The sequence below is a fragment of the Pseudochaenichthys georgianus genome, chromosome 11 (genome assembly GCF_902827115.2).
Source record: "Pseudochaenichthys georgianus chromosome 11, fPseGeo1.2, whole genome shotgun sequence".
Lineage (NCBI taxonomy): Eukaryota > Metazoa > Chordata > Actinopteri > Perciformes > Channichthyidae > Pseudochaenichthys > Pseudochaenichthys georgianus.
Window position 1 is genome coordinate 12,400,880 of NC_047513.1, and position 12,844 is coordinate 12,413,723.

The window sequence follows — 12,844 nt, forward strand, 5'->3', positions numbered from 1 at the left end:
CCCCTCCCCCCCTTAGGTCACAGGCTCCTCCAACAGTGCTACGCAATAAAACAGATGCACAGAAAAAATAGTGAAATAGTGCAATAAGAGTCTATATACAAGTGATTGGAATATGATATATTAGATAAATAATTTCTAAGTAGCAGCCAGATGAATGTTATTTCTAAGTTCAGGTGTTTAATAGTCTTCTGGCCTGTGGGGTGAAGCTGTCTCTGTGTCTGGTGGTTTTAGTCCGAATGCTGTGGTACCGCCTGCCAGACTGCAGCAGACAGAACCGTTTGTGGCTGGGGTGATGGGGGTCTTTTATAATCCTGAGGGCTTTCTTTAAGGTTAACCTGGTATTTTTAATCCACTACATTTATTTGAGTTACTTTACAGATTTGGATTAATGATGTGAAATATAAACAACCCTTAAATCAGACTTTAGTTACACCTGAATGAAATTCAGTGAAGGTGATTGTCAAGTGCCAACAATCAGGCGAGATATTTGATAGTTGGTTGCTTGAGAAGACTAAATATTTATCTGCAGATCCGTTTAAAGCATATTCATTACTCGTTATTCTCTAATAGTTAATTAAAGACTGTATATAATTGCTATTTTGCACATCCCTTTCAAGATTTCAAGATTTTCTAAGGTTTATTGACATATCATATACACAACAGTGTAGTTATGCAATGAATAAACAACTTGGGTCACAGGTTCATCAACAGTGCATTACAAGACATCTATCAATGTGTGTATACTTCCACCATTACACTGTCGTATTCTGCACATTTCTTTAAATAAAGCCTTATTAGTTAGCACATCCTCCTATCAGGCACTAAACTGTTTTACTCTAGATATCATTTGAGTATCTTCTTGATATTTTCTATTCTATATTTATATAATTGACCTTCTACTTTCCCACTATTTTGTATGTACTCTTAATATTTGAATGTTTTCATAAAATATAACACATTCAAAAGTGCGTTACAAAAATGAAAGACATTAAGAAAAAGGCATTTTAAACAGTCATTAAAAAGCAACACAATCTTCCTGCATTGCAATTACTCTAAACGTGCAATAACGTGCTTTAACCAGTAGGTGGTTTGGGTTAAAAGGCTGTCAAGTTTACAGTGTTAACAAAATAAAATATACTGCTGTTTCCAGTTTAGTTTACGACGAATATTATTTTGTTATTGTTTTGATATTTGTAACACAAAAGCGATGGAAAAAACCCATAGCAACCAAAAAAAGATGGTCTTAACATGACCCAGTCGTCTAGTAGTTAATAAAAAACAATAATATCAAAACAAAATATTACTACTAACTTTATTGTGAAATTAAAACAGAACGGTAAAAGAATAGTTTCCGGTGTATTCTGATGCCCGATCTCTGTAGATAAATAAAGAACTAAGACAGATGTGTAATATTTAATGCAGCCAAACCATTTATTACAATGCATTCATGTGATGACTATCAAAGAGTAAAGCAAGCACTTCTGAATAAAGTATGATTTTCTCTTTTACGAAACGTTTTTTTTTCATATGGAATGCAGTTGGAGGTCAACCAATCAAAGAACTTGAGGACTGATCACGGGGTTCATGGTGTAGTCCCAAACGATAGCTGAGGATTCTGGGTAGTGTAGTGTCTTCTGCCGTCCAAAAACTCCGAAAATATATTTGTTTCTCCGAATCGAAGGGGGAAAATACAAAAGCATTGCACACAATTCAAACCAATCAATGTTGTGTAATTAACAAGGACAATTTGGTGTTTTTTAGTCGATGAGTAGTGCAGATATCACTGTAAAATCAATCGACAGTAAGGAGAATAGGCTACTTACTTCCGGGTGTAAAATTCTCCGTTATCCAATGGGAATGGACGCTCGTAATACAAGACATGATCATTATCTTTTAAATAACGTTAACTAAAGGGAACAATCTAGTTGACACAGCTGAAGCTCTGGCCTTCCTTAAAAACAAACTAATTTAATAAAATTAACAGTTGCATTACACACAATGCACGTTGTAGAAATGCGTGTGTGCACCACGACAAAGGAGCCTCATTCACTTTACATTGGGGTTGTTTGCGTGGTGCCGACACGCAAATGTAACAAAGTTCGTGACTCCACCACGCATTGTGGTGTTAAGGAGTCGTGGTGGAGTCACGCATTCTGGTGAGATCAGGTTGTTGCATTCAGGTGCCATGGATAGGCACAGACATAAATGAATGCCTGTGGTGTTGAGTTAAATTGAAGCCATCAATCCCAATCACCAACAGACAAGGTTGCCGAACCCAGAAAAAAAGGTCTTAAAGTTGAGGTGATGTTTGATGATGTCAAAGTTAAGCTGCGATGCCTAATATGAATTGGCGAATGGTCATTAGGGGCAGCCCCACCTAGTGTCAGCAGAAAGTATTACAAATAATGATTACAAAAAAATGCAAAAAATAAATTAAAAGATAAAATATATTTTAAGATCATGTTTAATCATCTGATTCGTCTGTACATTGCTGTTTTAGTCTGTGCTCTTCTAATTAGTGTCTACAGTGTGTGCCTATTGAGCTGTTTCGAGCCATGTGGGACAAAACCCGATCCTGCCCCTCCCTCTCCCTATTTAAGTCAATGGTGACTGTAAAAACTACACTGCGCATGCTCGAAGTATTGTCCTATTTAATGTGTGTGGCAAAAAAATAATGACCATATAGGGGCATAGTGCTGCCATCCCCACCATACGTCATCTCACATAATTCAGAGCTGATTGGCTGTAAGTACGTGTGCCGCGAAAAGTGTGGTGTGTGAAGAGGAGGAGAGAGCTGCAGTGACGCGTCCTAAAACCCGGAAGTAAGCTGCGCATGGCTTCCCTCGACAAAAAAGCAATGATATTTCTCCATAGAATTTTAGAAAATAGCTCAAAATAAGATCTGTGGGAAACAAACCTCTTAGATAAATGCACGTTTTGTTCAGCCGGATAATATCCACATGTCTACCCTACTTTTATAATTTTCGAATCATAAATCTATTGATTAGATTAGATGTATGATAGACTTTTGAAACTACAAGAAGATAAGGAGGACTTTTACAAAAAAGTAATAGAGATTTTTGTCCAGAAGGATAGGCAAATGGACTTCATCTTCATGTCAAGGTAAGACTGCAATTTTATTGAAAATGGGATCTTACTAAGAGAGAACAATTCAATATTTAAATGATAAAATTACATTTTTTTGGTATCCTTTTGTTGAACTGTCTGTTTAAAATTAATTGAAGCATCAGACAAAAAAAGCTTTTGAAAATAATATTATATTTTGATTTAGGTCAAAATATAATATTTGTATACCTGAAGAGTCAGTGTCAGTGCCTCACCAGCCATGAACCTCACTGCACATCACTGCAGAAGCTTACATATAGACATCTAAGTTTTTTGTGCCCCACCACTTTTGTACATATAAAAACGCCACTGAATATGATAAGTCTGTTTATTTATTATTTTTAAATGTAGTCAGTCAGAAACCATGAGAGGATCTAGTTCATTTAATTTAATTTCAAACCTTTATTTATCCAGATTGGTCCCATTGAGATCATAGATCTCTTTTTCAAGGGAGACCTGCAAGATGTGAGGAAGATGGCCATGTTAATTCATAATACAGACCCCTCGAGGACAGAATGATTGCACATAAACAGTTAGCATTGCTGGTAATATCAAAAAGCAATAGCTGTCTCTAACCAGAGTCGTTTCTTGTGCCGAAAATAATTTCTTATCAACAATATAGTGCGCTATATTAACTTTAATTCATACAATGGAACCAATGGAGTAGTTTTTCTGGGATGTACACTACTTTCTGCTTACAATTCCACAATTAATTTCCCACAATTGAATGTGTTGCATGTGATGGTTGCAAAAAAGTATTGTGCGATGACACCAAACAGTGATAATGAGAGATGATTCAGAAGTGATTAATTAGTTAACAAGGCAGTGATTTCTAACACGGGCAGTAACTTTTGCTGCCTTCCAATGAAACGCATAAGCCTGTAGTTATGATACAGAAAGTTGTGTACACGAAGAAAATACTGCTTGAACACTTCTTGAAAACTCCGCGACTAGGCAACAGCAATGTTAAAAATACTGTTTGTCAGAATCCACTAAGGCTAACAGCTGAGCAAGTACATTGAAAGGGTTTGCTGCCAACAATTCCCGCTTTATATCTCAATATCACTCTATACAACTAGGATCACAACATAGTTACTTATTATTCACAGAGAAAATGAACTTCCATGGCCTGACCATTTCTGATAGCATAAGCAAACGCATCAACTGGTGCACAAGGAGCTTTCAAAAGCTGCATAGATTGTAAAATGCATATGAAAACATGAAACAGGTTATTGGGCAGGAGGCATGCAATGAAACATAATGAGCTGACCTCCCACAAAACAATATGTGAGCTTATTGAAGCTGACTCTAGATAAGAACAGCAGCTAAATATCTGAAATGCATAGTGCTCGGTGTCTGTGAGATGGGTAGGAGGGAGGAGGAGGCGATAATATCCTGAAATTGTTCGCTCTCAGCCTTTTGTTCCACGGCCTCTGATAAATCCTGCGAAAATGATAGCTGGAGCAAACGAAGGGAAGGCGAATAATGGACAAAAAGGGAGGGAGGATGGCAGTGCGCAAACATGATAGAGGAGGGGGACGGGAGGGGGGGGCTGGGCAGTGTTTGGCAGGAAGCAGAGCTGATAGTGGTCAAGAGCTAATTGAGATGATGAGATGGGAGGAAGGTGAACTTCAGAGCGAGGTATACTGTAAGAGAAAACTGCGAAAACAGGAAGATAAGACAGCGATTCACTTATTTGATTGTTTATGTTCCATTTTGTATAATAACAGTCATTGTGTGTTCATAAATACACATATGCATCCTCCGTCCCTCCGTCTGTTCTAACCATGTGTACACATAAGAGAAAGAACATTTCTTTATTTTATATTCTTAAATAGTTTATTTCTTTATTTTATGTGTCACACCATTTTAATATCCCATTTGATATGGGTTTGCAATATCTTATGTTCCATTTTACCACATGACACTATATACATAAGATAGGTCACACTCAAAGTAAAGACAAATATTTACAAATAATCTGCTATAGATTATTTTTAACAAAAAAGTGTAACTTTAAATGGTTAATTAATGGTTAAATGAGACCTTTAATACAAGGCTACATTTACATCACGTTTTGTGTTAAGGACAAATTATCTACTATTGGATGGATGGCCATGACATTTTGTACATATTCATGGTCCCCAGAGGATTCATATTTGCACATTTCTGACTTTTCCTCCTATTTTATTTATAGGAAAACATTCAGATTTCTCCTAATACTTTGGTTTAGGACCGAAAAAATGATGTTGATCTTGTATTTCATTTATTTCCTGAGTCCTCAGTTGATTTTGTGTCTGGATTTGTTTGATGTATTCCTATAAATCCTGCTGAGTGTGAGTTCCTTTGTGTTTGATCCTCTCCTGGTTCATGTGTATTTGTGTGTGTCTGTCTGGGTTGTTTGCCTGTCTGTTCCTTTCTGCACCTTCTGTCTGAGACAAACAGAACAGAGCTGGCTCTTCGGGGCTGTGATGTAACACAACGGTCTCTTTGTGGTGTCCGTTTTGTGATGTCTGAATATGTGTCTGCGTGAAAAAGCAAGGGATATACATCAATTCATACAAGTGCATTTCGTTATGTGCTTTTGTGTGTGTGTGCAAATCTGTCGCTGTGCATACGTGCTACCTTCAACGTTGTCCGAATTAGACGTGTCCACAACGCAGCTGACATTAATATCCCCGGCAGCATTATTCACTAGTTACTAGTTCATTAGTTAGTTCTGTGTTCTCGGTCTGTGGTAACCAGGGTGGAACAGTGAATACAATGATAAAGCAAAGCGTTGACCTGAATGGCATGGCTCAGAGCTTCCCCCCGATTACGCTGTGAGGCAGCAGCCAGTCAGTGGGTTGACTTAAATGAGGTCTTTACTTTGAGCCGATAACAGGGATTTATGCTGTAATTCAGGGGCTTGGTCATATCTTCAAAGCTACTCGACGCACAAACAGGTTATGACACTACTTGTAGCGCAGGAGGAAATGGATGTCCTCAAAAAGCAGATGGTGGAAAGTGGCACAAAATTGCTTTTTACATCAGTCCCTTAATGTGAGCATATAGCACTCGAAAACCAAAACCGATTACTGTTGTAATGTGATATTGAACCAATATGCTTCATTTATCTTTTAAAGGGATCCCGGGTGGTGTCTTTAAGAGAAAACAATGGATTGTTATCTCAGTTCAATAAGTCATGCCCCCCAGAGGATGATCCCTTGACTTTTCATCTTGGTAAACATGTGTTTTAACAATGTTTTCCCTCGGAAAGAAAGAAAAAGTGATCCCTTGGCTTTTCTAGCAACATCATCAGAAGGTCAAAATGTTGCTTTGACGCTTGTTAATTTCCTTGTGATAAATACAAAAACCTAAAGTCTTAATAACACTTTAATATCAGATATCAGAAATCCTTCACATCATATTTTACCCATGATGTACTTGACACTGACAGTAAAGGAAACTGTATATGTCGTTGACCAGGGTTCTTCACTAGCTCTTCTTTGGGAGAAGAAGGAGCATTTTCTATTTATTCGTAGCATTTCCACTGCAAGTCTGTGGATACAAACTGTCAATTCTATAAGCCTCCTTCCCCACGCTCCAGGGTACTTTAAATCCACTCTACATTTGGGCTGGAGTTAATATCTTAAAACGTTTTTGCTCTGGACCAGTGTGGTTTGAATTCAATTCTCTGCAGCAGAAGTCCCATTATTAAAGCTGGGCTGAACCATATATCTTTGGCGTCATTGATTATTCCTTAATAACCTTTCAGCATATTGTAATTTAAGTGGTCTGAGAGAAAATCTGCCCTCTGCCCTCCCCTTGGCCCTGTTTTCAGGATTTAGAAAGGTCTCCTGTGTTGTTAGTCCTTGCAGGCCATGTCAGAGAAAGGGAGAATATCTATTTAGCATTTTGCAGGATGGTTTGCAGGAGGTACATCTTGAAAAAACAATCATTTTTGTTTGCCCAATAATGCAACACACACACTGCCTCCACAAGCCTTAAAGGTGGGGTAGGTCATTTTGTAAAAACCAGCTCGAGTGCGCTAGCCCCTCCTCCAACACACACGAACGCGCACATGACCAATGAGGGCACGAGTTTGTGCACAGATGGAAGGCTGACATCCAGTTATTTTAGCCGGGCCGGCTAAAATGATTGGTCGTGCTTTTTACAGTACCACCATTTTTTATGGATCTTTTGTCAAAGCACTTCAGATATTCATTGCTATCGGGATGTTAAGAGCATTCCATGGAATATAACAAAAAGTGTATCTCGAGCCGGTTTCTCAAACTTACCTACCCCACCTTTAAATACTTTTGTTTTAGTGGGTTTAAATCTACCAAGTTCAATCAAATGTATACTGGTCCAATGCTATCAAACACCTCTTGGCACCTCATAATTTCGTCATTTTATAATTTGACCCAATCTGAACTCTTAAAATGTACCAATCACTCATTTTTCCTCAACCCACCTTTGTCTGACGTGTGTGTGTGTGTGTGTGTGTGTGTGTGTGTGTGTGTGTGTGTGTGTGTGTGTGTGTGTGTGTGTGTGTGTGTGTGTGTGTGTGTGTGTGTGTGTGTGTGTGTGTGTGTGTGTGTGTGTGTGTGTGTGTGTGTGTGTGTGTGTGTGTGTGTGTGTGTGTGTGTGTGTGTGTCTGTGTGTGTGTGTGACCTTCATAAGAGTTTGATGGTAATGAGAATTCATCTTGTGGATGTTAAAGCTGCCTACCAGCTGAAAGTATTAGCATCAGATTCAGCATCAGCCCCACAGAGGGCACTGATCTGAATGAGGGCACACATCCTCTCTCCATTGTATCCCTCCTTCATGATATCACCTCTTTTTCTTCCTACATGCCTTATAAGCTTCTGCAGAAAAAAACAAATGAAACGAGAAATTACAAACCGGTGCCTGAGTAAAACTGGAGCCAACGGCATCATTTTGTGTGTGTTCATTTGTGTGTGTGTGAGCAAATGTCTGAAGCGAAACTCTTTTAGTGTTATTAATATTAATTATGTGTGCTGTCAAGGATTGACAGCAACATTTCATTGCTCACATTCCTTGTATTAAGTGCCTCATGATTTATTAATGGGTATGTTTAAGGTTAGAGAAAAGAAAAGGGAGGAAAGTAAGAGAAGGGCAAACTATAAATTGATTCCTTCCCTAAAGACAAAAGTCTATTAAAGTAATTTGTGAGCTCATTGAAATGTGGATTATTTGGCCTTTTTAGGCTCCGTTCTTTAGATGGTGAAACTGTCGGATATAGCTCGAACTGTCATGTTGATCCTGAATATTTTCCCTTCATTTATCTGGTTAAATTGATACCACATTTCTCGTTTTATCCTGCAACAAAGGCTCTTAGCCACCATACATGCTACACACTTTACTGTTAAATATATATATATTCCCACATAAGATGACCTTAGTCTCTCCCGCTGTCCCTCTCATCTGTATGCATTACATGTCTCTGCCTATCTGTTTACTGCCTCTGTAAAGCTGTAGGAGTCCATTCTCCCTCCCTGTTTAAAATGTCCTCTCGGTACACTGCGTATCCTACCGTCTTTCTGTCTTTCACACACCATCTGTCTGTCTCTGTTTCTCCTAAATATCTCTCACACCAGTTGGTCTCCTGCCTCAACCCCTCACCCCCTCCCAAAATCCCCACACTCTCCTCCTTATACAGTAGGACTTGGCATGTCGCTGCATATCTATATTATTGCACCTTGAATAAAGTTGTCTGTATGTGTGTGTATGTGTACGCGTGCTAACATGTTCTATTTAATCGAGGCTCCCTCTTGGCACATCGGACAAATTGATCAGTTGGTTTGCCAGCTGTCCTGGCAGTCTCCTTCTGTCTCTCTATTTCTCAAACCATCCCCCCTTTCTCACTTCCTGTTTAACTTGTACACCTTGGCAATCAAAAGTGAAAGAAGAAACAGTCTTGTAATGATTGGAGTGGTCTCCCTTACAAGCATTTTCTTTTTTGGTTCTGCCGTTGGATGCATTTTGGAGATTCTTACATTCTCCCATCGGCAGGTGTCTCCGGCCCATTTTGACTGACGTGACCTTCCCTGGCATCGGCTGCTGGCGTCCCATGATCCCATGCTGTGGAGAATGATGGGCAGCTCGCAAAGCCAGCTCCTTTTGTTATCCGAGCCGCACATATTGTCTTGATAGTACACCCTATCATTAGACACACATTTCCAAGGTGGGCTGGCTAAATGTGTGTCCACGCTGAATTGAAGAGATAAGTCACATCTGCAGCCAAACACCACTATGGCTAGCTTGCTTTTAAGCATGATAGGTAGAGAATGCAAAACCCATTTCTGTTCTCATAGATCTATGCATAATTTGGCCTTGATTCGGCTGCTATTCACGCTTGATGTCCTTGGCGTGGTGAGGGATGGATAGTGGCAGCACGCTCAGGAACAAAGAGAGTCTACTCCAGTGCTGCCTGACAGGGAGTGTGTGTGTGTGTGTGTTTCTGTTATGTCCCCATGCTTGGCTGTGCTGTGAGCTGAAAGCAAGAGGCTTTTCTCTTTGTAATGACAGACATTAGAAAGTCGATTACAAGGTTTTTACAGCCTGCAACTCACAGGGAAACACACACGTACACGGGCGCAGTAAAACACACTCACTTACTCTAGTCTGAGCCAGGAGAGGCTGACGAGGCCTGCTAATCGATATGTGATGGCAGGCCTTTCACGCGCGTTTGGAGTAAAAGTGGCTGAGTTAAAGAGGCGGTATAACAGACACTCCTCCTCTTGATGAACGTTCATAGGCCAAAAATAATTTAGGGACAGCAGCTTTGTGTTGTCTTTGCACCTGCTGTGTGTACCTCAACTTGGCTGTCTCGCAGACAGGACCATCGTCTTCTTTCTGCATACTTGTTTTCTAGTGTGACACAGTGCCAGTGGAGGGAGAGGAGCTCTAGCATCTTTACCCACACAACTCTCAAGACCTCTAAATCTGTGCTCACACCTTACATTCTATCACTATTTCAAATATTGCTGTTGCTCTCTTGAAGGGCTGGTTGCAGAAGTAGCTCCCATTGCTAACATCAGCTAATAACGTATGCGTCTTAGTTGCTGACATTAGCCAGTCAGTAGGGACAACTCATTGGTATTGATTGTTTTAATTGTTTGTCTCGACTTCATTAAACAATCTCAGCCTTATTTTTGGTAAGCTTCCAAAAGCGAGAGGGCTCTCTAGTGTCCTCACACAGGGGAACAACATTGATTGTGTGTTTTAGGAGTCTTCAGCACTGCCTCATCTATCATGTTCTTGTAACACAACACTTCATTGTGCCTTGTCACCTAATAAACCAGCAAATTGTCACTTTGTGGACAACAAAATGCATTGTTGTTACGTCCCCAGCTCGCTTAGGGTAAAAGGGAAGCAACACGAAACCAGGTGTTCTTGGTAAGAGGTTGATTTGAATAATAAACTCAAAATAAAGATGATATAACCAAAAATACAGGCTCTTAAAAGCAGCTATCTGTTCAAAATAACGCTACACAAAACGAAGGCCACAGATGATCACAGTCATAGCGCACTTAAGGCTAAAATAGTGAGGCGTCTCGCACATGTTCGACGCCATCACACACACACACACACACACACACACACACACACACACACACACACACACACACACACACACACACACACACACACACACACACACACACACACACACACACACACACACACACACACACACACACACACACACACACACACACACACACACACACACACACACACACACACACACACACACACACACACACACACACACACACACACACACACACACAGTAGCAGAACTAGCACAGAGCTACACAGAACGTAAGGAGAGCACCGAGAGCCGTCTGACACAGATCTCTCCTGTTAACTGAGATGCACACACTCTTGTAAGAGTCCACGGAAGGTGTGGGCAGGGATTGGTGAGTCGGGCCCGACCTGCTCCAATCCAGATCTTCGGTCACGCCTACCGGAGGAGGGACAGGAAACTGGCATCCAATGGCGTCCGGGCAACGGCACATCTCATATACATATAACATACACAGCTGAAAACAATCCCAGACAGGTTAACGAGCAGACAGCAGCAGCAGCAGCCGTGACAATTGTAAACTTGCTTAACATGTTGCGTTAACTGTACACTGTCCAATGGAGTACTATTGTTGAGTGGATACAGGCTCTATATGAGCTGTGAGTGCCTTTTTAATATCAGTTGGGTTCATGTTTGGAAAAGGGAGCTGTTTGGAGCATAATAGAGTTGAGTTGAATTCAGGAAATAGACAGAGATGGGAAATGTGCGGAGAAAGGTAGAATGCAAAGCAGAGATGAAAAATAAACTGATCGGGGGTATTTAGATATTTAGGGAGAATATCAAAACGGAAAAATGAAAGAAAGAAAGTGGAATATTGAGCATACCAGAGCTTATAATGTAGATCTGCTGTTTAGTATAGTCTGAGAAAGAAGAACAAAGTATTGAGCGGTAGCTGGCGGCCTGATTTCACACCCATTACAAAGGCACGGCTAGTGGAACATGAAACTGCATAGAATCATAGTGTAAAATAACCTGCCCGTTGTCACACATAAGCTACTGTGATATAGTTTGTATTCTGGTGTGATGCTCATGTAAGGTCATGACTGCTTATCACTATCGCCCGCATTCCCACCTGTTCGTCTTGCAATGACTGGAGAGGGAGACATTTTTTAAAGCTAGCAAATAAAGTTGGAAATGCGGAAAACAAAATGAAGTTAAGGGGGTTTTGCAGTTGCGTGCCTGCGCATTGGTTTGGCTTGTTTTTCTTTGCTGGTTCAAGTAGCAGGCTTTGATGCGATGTTCCCGGGCCACTGATCACACGTAATGTTAGAATTGTGTTTGTCAGACGGATTTAGCCCATCTCTCTACTTTACCCCTCTAATCATATATTGTATCTCTTCTCTACTTGCCTCTAAACTCAGTTGCTTTCAATTTGTTCTCTCCATTCAATCCTATTTCTTTCTCTCACAAATTGAAAGAACAACTTTTTATTTTTCTCTCTGGAGAATATCTCGGTTTCAAACTCCTTCTCCACAACACAGTGGGAATTGCGTTCATGCTGTTAAAATATTACTCTCAATGTGATATCCATTTCTCTGACATATCTAATGAATTATATATCTGTGTTTTTTCCCAGCGTGTCCCCATGGATCCTACAAGATGTCCTCCAGGCAGCAGGAGTGTTTCCCCTGCCCGGCCAACAGCAAGGCAGAGGAGGAAGGATCGGTGGAGTGTGTGTGTGAGGAGGACCACTTCCGAACCCCGCTGGACACGCCCTCAGCCGCCTGCACAAGTAATACGATTATTTTTGTTTGTGTGTATCAGTGGCGAACCGTGTCTATCACAACTGGACTTTCTGTAGACACACACACACACCGCCGCCGCAGATACGATTCTCGTTTATTCATTCTATTTACATTTTATAACATTTTATTTATATAATTAAATAGATTTTTTTGTTTGATTTATCTGAGTGTTTCAAGGTATTCTCTGAATACCTTGAAGGCCCTGCCGGTTCGCCACTGGTGTGTATGTAGACCTTACTTCCACACCATATCACTCACACACTGTATCCTTTCCTTTTTGCATTAAGTGAGCAATTTCATGTTGATTTCATGTGAGCCAATCATTATCACTCTCCTGCCCTTGCTGTTTGCCTCTTTATCCTTCAAAGACCGCTTT

The 12,844-nt window shown here is 40.3% G+C and overlaps 1 protein-coding gene across 4 annotated transcripts in view; it reads left to right on the forward strand.

The window, feature by feature from the left end:
• LOC117455135 (ephrin type-A receptor 7-like) overlaps positions 1-12,844 on the forward strand; it is a 179,895-nt gene that overhangs the window by 95,870 nt on the left and 71,181 nt on the right. For all 4 annotated transcript variants that reach the window (XM_034094517.1, XM_034094518.1, XM_034094519.1 and 1 more), the window contains exon 4: positions 12,300-12,455. In XM_034094517.1, the coding sequence (XP_033950408.1) occupies positions 12,300-12,455 (156 nt within the window). The remainder of the gene's footprint in view (positions 1-12,299; positions 12,456-12,844) is intronic.